Source organism: Excalfactoria chinensis, chromosome 8, assembly GCF_039878825.1.
Source record: "Excalfactoria chinensis isolate bCotChi1 chromosome 8, bCotChi1.hap2, whole genome shotgun sequence".
Classification (NCBI taxonomy): Eukaryota; Metazoa; Chordata; class Aves; order Galliformes; family Phasianidae; genus Excalfactoria; species Excalfactoria chinensis.
In genome coordinates this window covers 27234518-27253156 of record NC_092832.1, presented here as the reverse complement: position 1 = coordinate 27253156, position 18639 = coordinate 27234518, and the positions used below count along the sequence as shown (strand labels likewise).

Genomic DNA, 18639 nt, shown 5'->3' with positions numbered 1-18639 from the left:
TTCCTACTGTGAGGTAAAGCCACCTGGAGGAATGCCAGAGGGCAGGAGAAGCTGCTACTCAGTAAGGGTTAAACTAATTAAGTAGTGCAGAGACAATCGGAGCGCTTGGAACGCCTCGTCTCTAGAGGCAGCAGATCTGATTTTCAGCAATAATTATCCCATTTAAATCCATAAGATGGAATTGCTCAGCGCTGTGTGAGGCCTGGCAGGCAGCCGCAGGGCACAGAAGGGCCGCAGAGACTCAAGCACCGCAGGAGGCGGCAGCATTGGACTCAGGCAGGGAAGCACAGCGGCAAGCTGCCCCTCCGGCATCCCATCTCAGCTCCAAGTGCCTCAAAGCCGGGCAGCTGCCTCACCTACATGGAGGCGATGAAATGCGGTGTGTGCAGCGTTAGCAAACAGCCCGCGGGTTCCCCAGCTGGTACCATTGGGCTCGGGCAGCCTGGGGGGCACAGGGGCTGCTTTCCTACAGCCCCGAGCTGGAAAGCAGCTGACCGTTAATAAACCCCGACCAGCTCCACCCCCCCCCTTCAGCTCAGCGCCCTGCTGAGGGCCCGGCAGCTCCTTGTTATGCGGCACGTGAATGATTTCCACAACACCAGCGTCCAAGGATCAAGGAGGTTTGTTTTATTACTATAAACTGTTTCATGTTCTTATACTTCACATATAAATACCCCGGTGACAACTAAAGGCACACCTATGAAGACATCATGCACCTCAGCCGTGCCTGTACTCCACTACAAGAACTATTGCCTTCTCTCCACCATCAGAACTGAAAGGCTGGGGCTGCTCCACTGAAGGGCTGGGGCTGCTTCCATGGCATCAGCCCGGCGGGGCTGGCCAAGTAGGCAGAACAGCTGCTGGTGACAGCTGACATTGCTCCAAGTTCTAACATGGCCTCGCAGCCAGCCGTGCCCGATTCGCTCTGTGCCAAAGGGGCCGTTTGCAGAGCAGGCTCACAGCTCCCTTCCCAAACTCACTGTGCTCACATCTCGCTGCTCCCTGCTGCCTCCCATCAGCACCCTAACGCTAAAAGGCCATCGCAGATACAAGGCAGTTCTACAAAGCCCCGTTTCTCTTAAAGCTCATTTGCCCCTGGCTGCCATTCGCTCCCAGCCCAGCCGCAGCCCCATCCCTGCGCTCAGCTCTGACCCACCGCAGCAGACAGAGCTCTGTGGCCTGTCGGAAACAGGTAAGAGAAGAAAACGAGGAGGGCAAACGTCCCCCCCAGCATAAATAAATACCAGCACAGTTTGTCAGGAACCGGAGGGTAAGTTTCAGGGTTTTATTATCAAAGTTCTGTAAAACAATTTCAGAAACTGTACATCGAATGGCACAGAGCGGAGCCCACCTCTGCCTTCTGACCTGCACCAAAGGAAAAGCCGTGGAACTTCTGCAACTAAGAAAACTGCTTGCCTACCTACTTTGCATATAACATGGGATCACTGTGCATGAGGTTACACTGCAGTGACAGCCGACACCAATCGGTTCTTACAACTTGAGATCAAGTAAAAAGTACGTTATCAAGTAGCCTCGCTTTTAAAAGCATACAAAGGTCAGTTTTAAAATGCACCACCTCTTACCTGCGAGTTCAGCTCACAAACAAACAGAACGGCCTGGCTGTGAGCACTGCCGGCACTCGCGGCTTTAGGCTGCAGCTCAGAACCATTTGGGCTCGTGGCTTTTTGCTGCCTGCGGTGGATGCGGACCCAGGGATGGAAGCTGGACCGACAGGTGGAAGGCAGCCCCTGGAAGGGCAGCGCATTTGAACCTCATCAAAGCCAGAACAAAACCCACGGGGAAAAAAAAGCAACAGGGAAACAGAAACCAAAGACAAAACAAAACCCCCCAGAAGAGAAGCCCGGCCACGCGGCTCAGGACAAAGCAGACCCGACCCATGTGAGAACTGCCAGAACGCTGACAGGCTGCCCCTTTTCTTCTTCGCTTTTTCTGTGCAGTCACACTTAAGACCCTCAAGTCGATCCTCGGTACGTTGTAGGACTTTAGAACATTTAGGATGTTTCTGCCACAATCAACATGCAGTCAGTGCATTCCCTATACTGCTCTATTACTGCAATGAATCAAAGTCTAGAAACACTATCATAAGTGAGCTGATTTACTACAGGAGATCAGACGACAAACAGTCCATGCCTGCTGTAGATGCATGCAGCTTTTTACTTTTGCTTGAAGCATCACCAAGTTAGTAAAAATCGCTTGGCTACGCAATCCCTTTCGGCCATAACGAGGATGGTTACCTTTCTAGAAAGCTTTTGATGTGAGTTAGTATCGGGAGCCTTACGAACCATGTATAGCTTGGAGCTGTATACATCTAGATTTAGGATTAACGAGTACAGCATAAAAGAATCACACAGGAATGACACTGACGCACGTCTGCAGCCGTGTTCACTGCAAAGGCAACATTCAGTCGCTCATATCCATATCCTCTTCGTGGTGATCATCCCCATTTACTTTGGACTCCCTCGCTGATTCTCCGCTTCCCTTCTCAGCCGCGGACTCCTTTACTTTGGGAGAAGAATCTGACGTTTTCTTTTCTTCCTTCTTCTCCTTCTCGCTGTCGTATCCCTGCTCCTCTTCATCATAATCCCTTGTGACCTGCTTCGCCGGGATAAGAAAAGAAGTTAAAACTTGCCTTCACAGCCGCTGTGGGCGCAAGGCCAACAACAGGGAGGGAGGGGAAGGTGACCAGGTCCTTAAACATACTTTCACGTCTTTATCGCTCTCGGATTTTCGTTCTCGGTCCTTCTCTTTGTCTTTGCTTTTCTTTTTCTTGCTGGTCGACCGTTCCCTCTCGTCCCTACTTCTCTCTTTGTCTTTATCCTTCTTTTTCTCCTTTTTATGCCTACAGTGGTAAAATACGTGGAAGGATGAACAGCGCAACCACACCATTCTATGAGCAGAACCCAAATTACACGCAGACCGTTACCCACAGTTCATTAAAATCCTAAAGGCAGAAAGAACTGCGTTGCAATTGGCGCCATTTGCTTTCAGGAAGCAACCAGACATCCCCATTCCCTCAGCTCTGATCAAACACAACCACCACGAAGGGGCAGCTGTGCTTTTGTTAACACAGGCAAAATGGCGGCGTTTTACTGAGGAACAACCCAACTTCCACACCGCGGGAGAGAAGACCACCAGGTGTCCACCCAGAATTCAGCTGAGCCCCCCTGCACAGAGCCAAAGGGCCAGGTGCTGCCTGCTGCTCCTCAGCCCTGCACAGCCCTGGCTGGGAGCTCCTGGATGCTCTTGTACAGGAGCTCTGTTCCTGAAGCTGATTAAGTTACGGTAAAGGAGGCAGCAGAGATCTGCTCCTCTCAAAGAGGCAGCCCGTGGGCCAGGGAGAACAGACGAGCTGTATTGGTACCACCTGCAGGCTAACCCCGCTGTGCTCTTTGCTGTGGCTCACAGCAGGAATTTTGCCCTGGGTGCATTTTGCAGCAGAGATGCTCACTGACCTTCGGGGAGACGGGGACCGCGACATTTTCCTTTTAGGTGACCTGGGCTTTTTAGGTGACCGCGTTCCACTCCTGCTTCTTCTACGCCGTCTTTCCCTGCAGGGAAGAATCATTAAAGCCTTTTATTCTGGTTTTTAAGCTCCAAATACATCTCCAGTTCCAGAATGAGCTCCAAATGTGGTAAATATACAGTATAAGTGGGGAACCCAATACCTACTATCAGCAGTACTGCAAAGCCCAAGCAGCTGCTGACCAGCAGAGCAAGTCACTTCCTACCACACCACCACCTTAACAGAGAAACCACTGGCCCAACACACCCCATACCCAATATATCCATGGCACCCATCATCCTGCCACACACTTGAACACCATTTGCTCTGGTGTGGACCCGGTGTGCTGGAAATGGAGAACACGCACGTTTTCCACACGTTCCCACCATACCTGCTTGTGCTCCTGGATCGCCTCGTTGTGCTGTAGCTTTTGGGGGGAGTCTTAGAACGTTTCTTTTCTTTCTCTTCTTTCTTTTTATCCCTTTCAGTAAAACAGACATTTATGTTTAAGTCATTTTCGGACTATTCAAGTAGCATTCACTATTTCTGCTATGCAGAAAAATGAACAAATGAAGACATGACAGTTTCATTGGATACCGTATGTTTTCTCGTTGCTTTTCTTGGCCTGGGCACATTAATATTAAGAGGAAAGAAACCAGAAAGGCAATTACCTATTAGCAAAGCTAAGAGCAGTTTTGCTATCGAACCCACGTTTCCCATTTCCCAAAGGCAGCCCATGCAGGACTCAGCCAACACACAGTGAGGAAAAGCATGGCGTGTACTTTTACACTGCACTCGTGTAGGGCAGACTCTACTCGGGTGGAGCAGGAGATGGTTGTTATTACAAAGCCCCGAGTTCATTCTGCTCTGCTTTTTTTCCTTTAAATCAAACACCTGAATTTTACAGCTCAGTTTCCAGCAAACAGAAGTTCAGTGAAGGATTACCTGGTTTTGGATGTGCTCCTGGATCTTCTGCTTCTTTCTCTGGAATGAGATCTTCTTCGCCTTGGACTTTTAGATCGTCTCCTGCTTCTTGATTTTGAATGGGACCTTCTCCTTGATCTGCTCCTTGACCGTCTACCAAAGGGACATTGCATGTGAGAGTGATGTACACGAAATGCTGATCAGATCAGCGCTAACTGTGTTGCAATGGAGGAAACCAAACAAGCCGAGTGTTTTTCAGTCAGCTCTCATCACACCCCACAGCCCGACTGGAGAGGAAAGCTGGCAAGTACTACTGAAGTGTGAAGAAATGTTTTAAACACCAAAACCGAACACAAACCAACCGCTGATCAGTGAGCAGCAAAGAAGTACAAACGAGAAGCTCAGTTATATCAGCTTCATGAGGGCTGCTGGCACACACCGCCTAACTGGGAGTTGACAATATAAACAAGCCAGAAGTATTTCTGCTTAGGCAGGTCAGCACTGACATCCTAGTGAGGATACGTGAACAGACCAAACTGAATGTGCCGCACGTACAAGAAACAAGCAGCACAGCAGGAATTGTGCACGAATTTTGGTGCTCACAAAGGTGTCCCAGTGCCTTGTTTTAAGACAAACTGCCACTGTCACATAAGCACGCTGGGAAGGCATTGAAAAAAGAAGAGAGGTTTAAGGAAGTATTGCAAAATGGACTGCCTGCAACAACTGAAAGTGTTACAGCACTAAGACCCACGTAAAGTCAAGGCTTTGTGCCAGTAACTACCTGTGTCTAGATGAAGAAGGCGTCCTCCTCCTCCTTGAGCGTGATCTTGACCGTGAATGCCGCCTTTTCTCATCTTTTTTGTCTGGAGTTAAAAAGGAAAAGAATCATTTGGGTTTTTTTTTTTTTTAACTAGTAATATTTTAGGGCCCAAGAAAATGTTCTAAAGAAAACCAAGTTGGGCTTCACACTGTAGGTATGAAGACAAAAACGAAGTTAAGCTGTAGCTCCCCTTTTTCTCAAAAGAACCAACATGTGACAAAGAGACCCAGGACATAAAAATCCACAAATTCACATGCAAAACTTAAGAAGTCAAAATTCAGGACATTTTTAAATCAAGCCACTTAGAGAACAACAGCTGGGAGACAAGGAGAAGCTGTGCTAAAGTCCCTTCTGCTCGGCTATGAAGGCTAAGGAACCTCTCAGATTGCTTTCAATCTGTTCCAGGATACTTCTCAGACTGACTGGATACGACATTTGTGCATGAACTGCTGCAACACTCCGGAATTGATACCTGCAAAACTAAACCACACAAAAAAAGGGGGAAAAAAAAAAGTATTATTTCACAGGTTGGGACTTAAAAGACAGGAAAGAACTGCCAGGAGGAAACAATAATCTGAGGTTAAGTCTCCTTGCATCTGCAGGACAACGGCAGCACAGACAGCTGTGCCACCAATTTGTTCACACTTGTGAATTATGAATTCAGCCACCAGGGAAGATGAAAGCATTAAACTCAGAGCAGGCAGAGGTGATGTCAAACCGCCACCGTGAATGAAGGATTTTGTGACTGAAAATTACCTGGCTCGATAGCAGCAGAAATTAACGACTGTGCTTCTCGTACTCTTTTCATAGCTTCTTCTATTTCTTTACTGGAGGTATCTGATTTCAGGCTTGGTGAAACAAGACCTGCAGCTACGTGGTTCAACCTGGAAAATAGAAACAGCAACTGAGGCACTCGGTATGTTCGTATACCCAAAACACAGAAGCCTGCGCTGCTAGTCTGCAGCCTGTCCAAAATGACTGATCCAAATGAACCACAACCTGGCCGCATTTTGGCACCATTCAGGTAACAGAGAAACAGGTCTGTGATGAAAAATTCTACAGTGCAGTAAGTCTGGGATGGAGGCAGTGGTAGAAAGCTCTTAGAGTTCCAGTTAGTGATAAGTAATAAAAGAGTTCATATTGCCTCGTGCAGGTTTCTGATGATGCTTCCCAGCACATTTTTGTACAGTTCTATTTCAGCTCTTACCACCTGACAGATCAGCTACAACACATTACCCGGCAGAAAAATCACTTTCCACTCTATAAGCCAGATTCAGAAGCCCACAAACAGTGATGAAAATTAAGGTTCAGAAGTTCCATCCTAGAAGTGGCTTTAAAGCCAGCCAGGTGTACTTACACACAACGCAGCCCTTACCTACAATGACTACTTTGTTCAACTGGTTTAAAATAAAGAATCGCATGTCAAAGTAAAACTAAAACTGAAGACAGAACACATACAGCTTTGCCCACAGGGGTAGGTTGGATAGCTTTGACTTAAGTCAAAAGCAACCCTCCCCTATTGCTGCTCACGTGCCACATCATTTTGGAGAAAGTCATTCTTTTTCTAAACACTGAAAGAAAAATCAGCAAATATTTGTGCTCATCATCATTTGGTTTTTCCTATCAAGTAACAAATCTGCTGGCTGTTGTTACCTTCTGAAGCTGTAATGTGCAGCCTGTTACTATGGCCATGTACAGTAATTGCTCACATTGGCTCACTCTCAGCCCTTAGTGCTCCCAATGGCTCTGGCTGCAAGCTGCACCATTACATTACAGGCACAGGAACAACCAAAATTACATACATGAAACTCTCTGTCTCTAGCAAAATGAAATTGCAGAGATTCGCTGGTTATTTTATACATACAATCATCATTATGGTTATTTCATAGATCAGAGCAGATAATCTTAGTTTCCTGCCCTCTCTTCCCACCAGAGCAGACAGAATCAGCAGCGACCCCCCACAACACGAGGTTTCTCCAACCTTAATTAGACCCAGTAGAACAAAGGTGGGATTCTGAATCACTGATGTCACTCCCAAATATAAGCGTTTCCCACAGGTTCAATTACTTGTAAACAACAAAACTTACTTTGGATCCACTGTGCTCATCAGTTTGAGTAGCTGATCTGCTGCAAGAGACTGGGAAGGGGGGGGGGAGGGGAGAAGTTAAAATCACGTTGGAAGAAGTACATGCTTCAGATGCTCAGTGTACCACTGGCAGTAACTAAAGCAGTCTCTGTCAAGGAAAAACCCCCCAGCAAGTTACAGACAAGCAGATACACCATCCTGTTTCAGAGCCTGTGGGCGGGGATGAGTTGCCTGTCACCACATTTCAGGGATGCTGAAGCATTTTTTTCTTTTTCCTCCCCAGGGAGACAAACAGCCTTTCCTGGACAGAATCAAAGCACTTCCAAATGAAAATGAACGTACCTCTTGTATTTACAGATTAGTTCACTGTTACTTCAAGAACAGAGACTTACTTAGACACATGCCCATCAGAAGTTCTCTGTGTCAACTTAAAAAACAAGCAAAGTTTCTTTACTCAAAGAATTGCAGAAAGTTCTTTTTACAGCTCTTCAGTAAATCCAGACATTGCCACCTCTGGCCACTTCCTGAACCAGCAGTACGTTAACAAAGCAAAACCTTTTGTAACCAGCAATCTTATGCACAGAGAGGCATAAGAACCCAGCCTTGCAATCCAACTGGCTTAATGGACAGAGGAGATAATCACTCATCATTCCAAACATAAATTTTTCTAATCAGCATTTTAAAATGCTTATTTTTTTCTACTTTCATCTCTATATCAGCATTGTTTGGTTTTGCTACCACACATGGCATGCATAAATAGAATGCTGGATAAGGAATCTCCTTAGCACTGCGACAAATTAATGCTTCTTCCATCTACAGATTAAGCCCTCCCCGCAGTATTTGACTCTTGTACCTCAGACATTAACTCAGTGTTCTACTCACTATTTCTCAGTACTTGAACTCCTTCCCCCCCCCCCCATTTTACAAACCTACAATCAAACCAAGTCTTGGTGTTTCCTACGAGTACAGAATTAAGGAGCCAATTAAAGCCATCACTTTTTAACTGTTGATGAGCCATAAGACAGATTCAGAGGATGGTAATGATGCACTTAAGGCAGTCCACTGTTAGTCTCCAACTATTTACAGGCTCTTCTGACATTAACTGAGAAGTGCTGCAGACAGCAACTATTCTGAAGAGTGCTCAGAAAAATCAGTCACGGGATTTTCAGATGGCTGGACTGATAGAACTGAAAATTGCTCTTCACTGGAGAGGAGGGCAGCAAAAATAAAGAACAAACTCCAGATCTTCAGCTCGTTATTTAATCCAGTGGTGAAACCTACGAACAGCCCCAGTCTTACCCATCAACACGTGTGGGACAACACAGAACGTTGCACAACCTGTGACACACCTGAGAGTTTAGGTTTGCTCCAGGAAGCCCAAGAGCAGCAAGGGCAGGATCGAGAGCAGGAGCTCCGAGAGCAGCTAAAGGAACAGCACCAATCTGTAACAAAGACAGCAATTAGCCAAAGCAACATTCAACTGACAAAAACTGCTCGTTCAGAGTCTCCAAGCATTCTGTAAGTGCTCTAAAATGAAACCTGGCTAGGAGTTACCAGGAAAACTCACTCAAGGTTTCTAAGCCAGTGCCCTCATCTTCTGTAACATTCCCCAGGCTTCAAGGCTCAGCTCTAGAGCTTCTGAACAGCTCAATACATCTTTCACACAGGAATAACACAGGTTACATGCAGGAATGTTAAGCACAAGCTGGAGAAGCAGATCTGAGATACGCAGAGCTAACGAAGCCAGCCTCTTACTGATTTGCCTGCTGCACTTTGATTCTGAGCTCTAATAAGATGAGTTTTGAACTTATATTTTTCCGTAATAAGCTTTTTTTTTGCCATTTTCCGTGTATTTAAAGAGCAAATACATGCTGCAACTTTTTCCCCCCTCAGCTGTAATATTACTGAAGTTATTTCTCCACAGCACATCGATTTCTTGGCATTCAGGAATTTAGACTCTGTCTGTAAGATCCCTCCTCCTTGTCAGACCTGTCGGTCAATTCAATGGAGAGAAAAGGGATCTGAGGGGCAAACAAAGGCCGTGAGACACCAGCAGTGGCACAACAGAAGTACTCCTCCTAACAACGCACCATCCTTGCGACAAAAACTGTATCAGAGGGCTGCCACAATACTGCCCGTGAAGGTATCCAAAGTACAAAGTACTCCCTGCCTCAACATCGGCACGGCAGCGGGTTCGTCTGGAAACCGACCGACCCACCAAGCAGGAAGCAAGCGAGCACCCAGCAGCGGGCTCCCTTCACCCAGCCCAGCCAGAAAGCCTACCTGAGAAAGTGGGTTGGGAGTAGGCAGGAGTCCACCTCCAGGCAGCAGACCTGCCACAGCATTGGCTGGTGCCAAGAGAGACAAAGCCTTAGTCTCATCAGGAATGACTCCTGCAGAGAAATAGCCTGGCATTAGAACGCATTCTTTTGTTAAAGCAGAAAATACACAAATACACCCAAGAAAATGTCTCCCTGATACACCACCTGAGTTTGTTGAAAGTACTTATGTTTGCTAAAATACAAAGCTTGATGGCTATTAATATTTATCATTAATTTTTATTTTTTTTGTCAGAATGAAACTTCAATGCGTGACAATTTGACTGTTCCTTTTTCTCTACAAATGGTTAAGTATCTAGAGCAAAAAAAAATAGCACAATACACACTACTGTTTTGTTAACACTGCCAAGATTTCATCACCTGTACTCGATTTTTAAGTCATGAACCAAACGTAAGCAAGCACAGTCGGTTCTCCAGGGGTGTGCTCTCAACTTTCAAAAGCTGTTTTATGAACAACGACTCGTGTCGGCTGCTTCACTACAAAGCACACAGAAAAATCAAGATACACAAGACAAAAAAAGTTGGATTTAGGGGTTAATAATACGGTACAGTTCACTATGTTTCTTTTACACCTACCATAGCAAATTTGTAAAACTTAAAGAGAAGGTACGGAAATATTTTTTTGCTGAATCAAGCGTAGGGCTTTTGCTGACTTGTCAGATAAAAACGACAGACTCTGCAGACCTTCCAATACAAGCTGTGTGTGTCTGCGGGTGCATACGTACAGTACGTCGTGGCACATTCCTTACCTGTGCAGTAAAATGCTTATGTTCCGATATGTGCCATGCTTATTGTACCAAGAATGCTGCTACGGAAGAAACTTCTGGCCCCAAATCTTGCAGCCAACTAAGACAAGCGTCTTATTTACTGCCTGCTCTGCACGGATAATTTGAAGGGTCCTAGCGCAAAACAAGTACTTGTGTAGGTGTTTTTTAATTCTATCCAACAGCAAAAGCCCTATACAGATGGATTAATTTGTTAATGTGCCCAAGCCCCCAGAATGAGAGTTCAATAAAACAATTGTACTAAATATTTGCAAATACCAGTAGCGTTTCTGTAATACGTATTAAGAAACTGCATCTCATCATAAAACATACAATATGTACAGGGCACTTAAGAGAAACTGGATAAGCTGCAGAAGAAAACTGTTGGGTGGTATTTTCAGCAGGGCCTGGTATATAGTTCAGGCTGAACCAGGGAAAAGAACTGTAAAACACAACAACAAAAAAGAAAAACCACTGTTAAATAAAGGTAATGGTTCCTTCCACCTATACTGAGAAGTGCCGATAATATAAACAAATGTACAACACACAGCACTGTTATCTCGCTCGTGTCATTGAGCTGCCATCAATTTAGATACCAAAAGTTATGGAGGGAGAGGAGGGGAAAAAGGTCATTTAGATAAAGGGCATTAACGCATAAATATATTAACATACCTACAGAGAGATTACGGGGTAATTTTGCATGCAAAATTATGTCTGAGAGGATATTTATCAATTACAGCTAAACATTTCAAATTAGTGCAGCTACAACATTTCCGGCAGCCAAACGCAAACCCTCACTTATCTCCAGACACCTCACAGGAGATCTGCATTCATTAAAAAAAATCATGCATCTGATCCTCTACTCGTTTCTTTAAAAGGTATTTAGAAATAAATAAACTACAAGTGAAAAAAAAGCAATGAGGCCCCTCACCAGTTAATGAAGCTCATGCTTCAAGAGCTTTTTTTACTGCTGCTTTGTTAGAACCATGAAATACTGTATGAATATGTAGAAATGAAAGAAAAAGAAACAGACAAAAGAAACAAACATTAACCAAAGAACCTAAATACCCCCCCAGCCACCTTTAATCTTAGAGCTCCTTCCAAATCTAGGAATATCACAGTGAAAATTACAATGAATACTAAACCTTACCGTAGACTTTGTGTATAGCTCTACAACACAAAGCAACAGCCAACACCAAAATGTCTGTGTGTGCTAAAACTGGAGTGCACTTGTGATATATGGGATAATTTTTGCGCTAGACAGATAATAAACATTCACTTTAGCGACAGGCAATATTAAAACAGAATTATCACAGCAGAAAACAAGAGAGGTGAGGGCCCAGTTCAGCACAGTAGTTAAGCATCTGCCTGACTTTAAGCACATGAGCAAATTCATTGCGGTTTTAAGAATCTCGCTGTACGGTGCTTAAGTAACTTGTTGAATTGGGACCCCGGCAGCACGAAATTAGAGGTAAGGATGCTCCCATACAGGGACAAAAGCACGTGGTTACAAAACCAGGGGCAGAGCTTTACTGGCCAAACTTGTGGCGGGGGATATGCCACATCATTATGACAGAACTGTTCACACTCTGAATCGCTGTAATACCTTAAGAAACAGCCCATAAGGAACTCTGTGACTTAAACAGGCCCATTAAAATACAACGATGTCATTAATATTATCTTTAGACAATCTGAACTGAAACCACTGGGCAGAGTTTTTATGCGCCAGTTTTATCCGGAATGGACAAGTCAGACTGACAAAGAATATTCATTTATCCTTATTGGAAAAGCTAAACACTGACATCGGTCAGCACGGGCCTTGGAGAATGTTTCAGTACTGACTGATGGACTGTTACTATGTCATGCTTTAATATAAGGAGGAGAATATGATGCCTTTCCACTACCCTGTAATACTTGCAGTAGGGAAAGCGGAAGCAGTAACTCCACAGCAATTTCTGAACGTGCTCTGTGCTCCCCCCATGGCAGCATGTCCCAATGAAAGGTCACGCTGCAGATTCCTACCTTCCAGAAATTAAGTTTCCATATCTCTTAAATTGCAGGAATACAAGGATAAGACAGTTCCCCAGGCTTCCAAAGACATCCTTGTAGCATTATAATGTCTTAATAAAAGGTCTGAACCCAGACCGCGCACCAAATTTGTTATTGTAGTATGACTTCATCTGCAGGGGTGGTATTGAATTCAAGCCATTTGGGAAAACCCATCATTTCAGAAGAAAATCAGTACAAGAAAACAGTACAATGGAAATCAATTACTTCTAAAGCAAGTCTAGAAGAGTTTAATAAGACTTCTGCAAGAAGAGGTGTCTTCTCAGCACAGTTTTTAAGTTCCAAAAACCCTGCTCATTGCCTTTCAAATTACTGTAACACCCTAAAATGTAAAAATAAAAAGAAGAAGAGAAAATGTAGTTAACAAGTGGTTACACCAGGAAAACACTTGGGGACTTGAGTGCTTGCTGGCCTTTAGTTAATGTCTAGAATCCCCTGTAGCTGCAGAGGACCCACTGTTTTTCAGTCATCAGGAAGGGCTTTGCATTTGCCTTCTCCACTACAAAAATCACACACACAAATAACAGAGAGAAGAGTTTATTATTTAGTGAAATTCTATTAAAATATAGCATGGCTGAACAAGAAAACTTGGAATAACTGCTAGTACCAGTGCCCAGCTGGCACCTCTTGGAAGAGCTCACTTGCCAATTACATCTACTGAAACCCTTGGTATACTGGAGTTCACAATGAGAGTGAATGAATGGCTGTTCAGGGAAGCTCCCCACTGAGTGCAAGGCAGCACATAGCAAAGAGGCGTTAACCTACTCTCCCGTGTGCTCTCAGGGAGGGAGAAACCACTCTCATGAAGAGATTCACGCATACGTGAAAGATGCTACTTAAGGGGAAGTTTCCTTATAGCGTTGACCTGTTTGCAGAGCTCCATTTAGGAAAATGTCTCACTGACATCAATAAAAAGCATAATTTGCAAGTAACTCTGCCTAAACTGTCAATATGCTAAACTTAAGGAACACAAAAGCAGTAAGAGGTAAGCTTCCCATTTTCATTCAGCATCACTAAATAAAAGCAGTACTTAATCCAGGAGCCAATTGCAATATACCAAGGGTTTTTAAATGTTAATAGTCATACGTCTGACATTTTACTAATGCTCATTTTTGTGAACTACATTGGAATAAAATGTCATCATATGCTGGCTTCATAGACCATTAAACAATTCACAAACCTTCTGCATATGGAACGACTATCAAGGCTCTGTCAACGAACACAGTGTTTGTCAGGTGCTGGGCCACAACCGCCGAGTCGGGCTCGTGGAACTTTACAAAACACACACGTGATGACACGGGCAAGGGAGAGTCACTGAAAAGGAAGAAGAAATTAATGAGATGCAACCAAATCGGACGTGACATTATGCCGCCATGTGTTGCCTTCCACCAAACCAGAAAGTTATGCAGGTTTATAGAAGAAATTACACAGAGTGAAGACACTCTCCTATCAAACTACAGAAATAATTTGACTGCCTTGTTTGCAACTGAAGATGAATTCCATCATGCAGGGTATATCTACGGCCAGTTGCCTAAGGGCAGATTAGTTCTCATCACTTATCTGTAAGAGAAGAAGGAGACAAATGCTTTACTCAAGGAAAACAGAGCTATCTTACGGATATACTACTGAAGTTCTCAGAGATGGGATTTGTGTACTCACTGCTTTAGCACCCAGATTGCATTTCCGAAGTAAACTATGAAGAGGGCAATGATTAAAATGTGATTATTTTACTTCTCAACACTATTTCATACATGCTTCTAGCCCAAACTTCATCGTGCTTCTTCTTGTGGCCAAATGCATGCACAGAAACCACCCAGCTCCCTTCAGAGGGAGGTACACAGCTCAGAACATGCGTTATTCAACAGTACCAGAACAAAGCCCAGATACAGGAATGTCACGTGGGCAATACTACAGCTGAAATCACACTAAAGGGACAAGAGTTCCTGGAGAACCAACCTGTACCATAAGCCTCTCAGCAAGACAGGCCCCTGCCTACTGCACAGCTCAGCAGCACTGCACACAAACCCCCAGGTATGGAAAATCAGAAGAGAACGTGGAAACTTTGAGTCCATTTAAAGACCAGAAACATTTACCTCCTACAAGGATAAGAAAGTGTGGTAGGCTGTGCAAGACCCTGGGGGAAAATGATGACAACAGAAAGAACAAAGGCAAAATCAACTCAGTAAAGTTCCAAACTAGATTTCCAACGTCCATACTGTATGAAAACTGAAAATTTTCCTTCAGTCAATGATCTAAATTACAAAAGAAAATGTTATGCAGACAGAACTGCACGGCAGGTGAGTTAAGAGCTGCCTACAGAAGATCCCGCAGCAGGCACAGGAAGCAGCATCAAGTCCCTAACGCTGTGCTTCCAACCAGGGCCAGGCTGCTCCCAGGAACACCCTTCAGGTCTCCATGACACCCCACTGTCAAACTGCTTCATCTGGAAAAGTGACCAAGTCTTCAATCACTTGAAATAGGAAATATCACAATTCAGGAGAAAGAAGAACGATATAAAATAGAAATGACAACTGATACTTTTCTGTTAGTGCCATTGCCAAAAACTTGCTGACCTTCACCACCACCGAGCAAAGGAATGCTGAGACACACAGTGATTTCCTGTGCCTCAACAACGTCTCAACTCTGAACATCATGGCAACTGGGCATTCCAGCCCTCACCTCCCAACCCCACACGCCTCCTTCCAAGTTCCCCCATATTGCAGTTGCATTTCAAACATTACATCTTATTTCTGAAAGGACGTGCCTGCCACTTACACCAACATTACTGCTGCTCTAACATCAAGTATGGACAGGCTGTAATGAATAATGTGCAACTAGGAGATATCTTTCCACATTACCATATTCATACCACGGAGGAAAGAACCAGAGCAGGAACACCTACTCATGCTCCTCACTTTGCAACAGAAGTTGTCATCCTTTTCTCTGCACAGCAACCACACAGCATTGGCAACCAAGCAAAGCTGCTCTTCTGAGAGCTGCTGTCTGACTGTCATTTGCAATTATTACAGAGGAGGCAAAAGACCTTGTCAATTACCACGTCATCCAGCTTACTAGGTTACAATATACACTCCTAATGGTATTAATCTTTAACTCCACAGTTATATTATATATACTCCACACAATATAATTTTCTATATTATACATTATCTCTAGGAATATTTATACTGTATGGCTTGCTAATATGTATCAATATTGTGTATGTATTTTGTAAGCACACTCAGAAATGCATCCCCTCCACTTCTAACCACCTCCAAGTTTAAAGGAGAAGGAACAGAGCAGCCTTCAGCGCAGGGTGAAGAACCCACCCGTGTGGGCAGATACGCGTCTCCCCTCAGCTGGAAACGAAACCGGACACCCCGAGCGCCCTCCCAGCACCCATGGTTCCGTCCGGCCACACCTCCCGGCACAGCACGGCGCTGCCGCACCGATCCCGGCGCAGACCGCGGCACCTCCGGGCCGCCAGAGGCACAAAGGGACCAGCAGGAGGAATCCTCACAACTGTCAAGTCAAAAATGCGATCCCAGCCTGAAAGAAACGCCTTTCCCAACTTCAACTGCGCAACCTTTAGCTCATTTCAATAGCGCACACGGTTTTAAATAAAGCCAGTTTTCCACTCCGATACAACACAGCTCACTCCAACAGCTGTTCAGTACTTTCTGCATCTCCTGTGCCAGGCCTATTTTGCTACACCACAGTTCCTGTTCTCTACTGACCTCCTCAGCGATTTTTCTACAGTTACAACTTCTTCCCAAAGGCTGAGATCCCCACAACGACCCCACAGGACGATGCTGCGTTATCCCCTCATTTACAGAGCTAAAACACAAAAGAGACGTAGGCCAAACGTTCTCAGCGGCCTTTAGTGCTTTGAGACATCTGGAATCTCGGGTTATTTGCACCACATTGCCTCTTCCTCCCTCAGCACGGAGCCCTCACCAACACAGCTGGGAAAGCCACGATACCGGTGCCAGAACAAAGGAGGCAGAAGCGAGCTGGGAAGAGCAGGAGCTCAGCGTGCAGAAACAGCCTCACACCAGGATACGTGCCCCAAGGCTGCCTTGAAGATCCTAGCTATCCCCCAGCATCCAATGCATTAAGCAGGCACGACGATACAATTCAGAGCTCTCCAAAGCCACCTCATTCGTCCTGTAAGCTCAGATAGATACACGGCAGACTTCAGTGCAACCCAGGGCAGATCCATCAGCTGCACCGAGCAAGGTCCTACGGGGCCAGCATTTCACACGTCTGTGCAACAGAATTAAAGCAAGCACACTCCGAGGCCCTCAGCCGTGGTAACAAAGTAGCTGAGCTGAGCTTTGTTCTCTTCTGTAACCGCAGAGGGGATTCTTTAACATATTAAGTTAATATGTATCTAAAACAGCAAAAAGCTTCAGGAACAGATTTAGCCTACAATAGCCTCTCCTGAAAAATCAGAGACACGTGGAAGTACCGAGCAGCACATTCAGCGATCACGTCTGTTCAAAGGCAGCTGGCTGCGCTGAGCTTCTGCCATTACACACAGCTACTGCAGCTGGTAACAAAGCAGCGCTCACGGCCAGCACCGCACCTCGGCCTCGGACACACACTGCGCTTCCTTCCACCTTTTCATCTCCAGCACCGAATTTCCAGCAGCCAGCCCCAACACACACAGCAGGACAGGCAGATCCTCCTGGTTCTGAGCTAGCAGGGATTGAAGACTGAATGACGGCAAACGAAACCGCTTTGCAGTAGGCCATCCCGCTGGTATCATGGCCGCTCGTTTTGCACGGAACTTTTCCTGCAAGGATTACCCAGCAAACACTCATTTTAAGGCGCAGCTCCTAAACTTGCCTTTAGCTCCGAGCTCAGCCCCGGAACTTGGGCAGCCGGCCCACAACGGGACTGCCAGGCGGGATCCCACGGACCGCCCACGAACGGCGCCATCGCCCCGAGGAAGGAGGCGGCGGAGCGGGAGCGGCCCGCGGGGCCAGAGCCGCGACCACGGAGGCGGGCGCTGGGGGGGGGGGGGGGGGGGGGGGGCGGAGGCCGCGTCGGGAGGAGGCGCAGGACTCACTCTGGGGGGAAGAGGCGCAGCTCCTCGATCTTTCCGAGGAAGCCGAAGAGCGTCCGCATCTGCTCGGAGCTGGCGCTGGGGGAGACGTTGGTGACCTGGATCACGTCGGTGCCGCTGCTCGAGGCCATGGCGCCGGAGCTACAAACACATCGGGGGGGAAGGGAAGAGCGCGTCAAGGCCCGGGCGGCCCCCAGGCCGCGCCCTCCGTGCCGGGCGGGCGAAGCGCGGGCCGCGGCCTGCAGCAGGAGCTCCGCCGCGCAGCGCGGCCGCCTCACCAGCCTGTCCGGGCCGCAGTATCCCACAATCCCCCGCCGCCGTCCCCGCGCACGCGCGGATCGAGCGCCCCGCCGACCCACGCAGCGTCCCGGCACGCGGCTCGCGGCGCCCGAACCGCGCACGCGCGTGTCCCCTGTCGACAGTCGAGCGGACGGCGTCGCTCCGCCTCCGCGCACGCGCGCTGGGCGCCCAGGGGCGCGCGGGACGCGTCGCGCAGGCGCAGAGCGGGGACTGGGCTGGCGGCGCCGCCGGCCTCGTGCTCGTGCCCGCGGGGCGGAGCGGGCGGTCTGAAGGCTCCGGCCGCGCTGCTCAGCATCGGGCGAGCTCCGTGCGCCTCCGCACTGCTGTCCGTAAAGGCGCGGATGGCCGGCAGGGCCTCAGCCCGAGCCCGGCGCACGTTGGGGCCTGTGCGGCCTGTGCCCGCTGCAGCCATCTGGGTCGGCCGGGCCGGCTGCTGTGCGGGCCGCTGTGCACAGGGCCGGGCTGCGCCGTGTCTGCACAGTGTGCTGCCGGGGAATGGCTACACACCGAGTAACGCCAGCAGTTATCTCCCCAAACGCATAACCGTGCTCCTTAAGTGCCGATCGTCAGTGATTCGGGACACCCGCCCCCCCGCAGAGCCCTTCCCATCCGCTGCCGTGACCGCAGTCGGATCCAGCTCTGCTCCTGCCCCGCACACACACCTGCCTCTCACCGGGACAAGCAGCGGGACTCGGACACGTTGTGCTTGGGGAACATGCGGGGAAGCGCAGCGCTGTGCGGGCCGTGT

General features: G+C 47.2%; 1 protein-coding gene across 3 annotated transcripts; it reads right to left on the bottom strand.

Annotated features, from left to right (window-relative positions):
* Positions 1 to 604: 604 nt before the first annotated feature.
* Positions 605 to 18000, bottom strand: SRSF11 (serine and arginine rich splicing factor 11). 3 transcript variants are annotated; one of them, XM_072342643.1, is made up of 13 exons: positions 17870 to 18000; positions 17595 to 17732; positions 13704 to 13837; positions 9637 to 9746; positions 8703 to 8795; positions 7355 to 7404; positions 6024 to 6151; positions 5229 to 5310; positions 4469 to 4600; positions 3915 to 4004; positions 3474 to 3569; positions 2722 to 2860; positions 605 to 2616 (listed from the first exon to the last, which is right to left on the bottom strand). In XM_072342643.1, exons 2-13 carry the CDS (start codon positions 17720 to 17722, stop codon positions 2422 to 2424), a joined length of 1377 nt encoding a protein of 458 aa, XP_072198744.1. In that variant the 5' UTR covers positions 17723 to 17732; positions 17870 to 18000; the 3' UTR covers positions 605 to 2421. The 3 variants fall into 3 exon arrangements, with proteins under 3 accessions (XP_072198744.1, XP_072198745.1, XP_072198747.1); XM_072342644.1 differs by having other exon boundaries at positions 605 to 2613; XM_072342646.1 differs by lacking the exons at positions 13704 to 13837; positions 17595 to 17732; positions 17870 to 18000 and adding an exon at positions 10053 to 10898.
* Positions 18001 to 18639: the final 639 nt, after the last annotated feature.

What these genes read in the sequence shown, in the direction of transcription:
- SRSF11 (XM_072342643.1), bottom strand. Translation starts at nt 17,722, where the DNA reads ATGGCCTCGAGCAGCGGCACCGACGTGATCCAGGTCACCAACGTCTCC. An exon ending in GAGCAAACCTAAACTCTCAG is followed by an intron (nt 7,405 to 8,702) that starts GTGTGTCACAGG and finishes CCCCCTTCCCAG; the next exon opens with TCTCTTGCAGCAGATCAGCT. An exon ending in AGAGCGATAAAGACGTGAAA is followed by an intron (nt 2,617 to 2,721) that starts GTATGTTTAAGG and finishes ATCCCGGCGAAG; the next exon opens with CAGGTCACAAGGGATTATGA.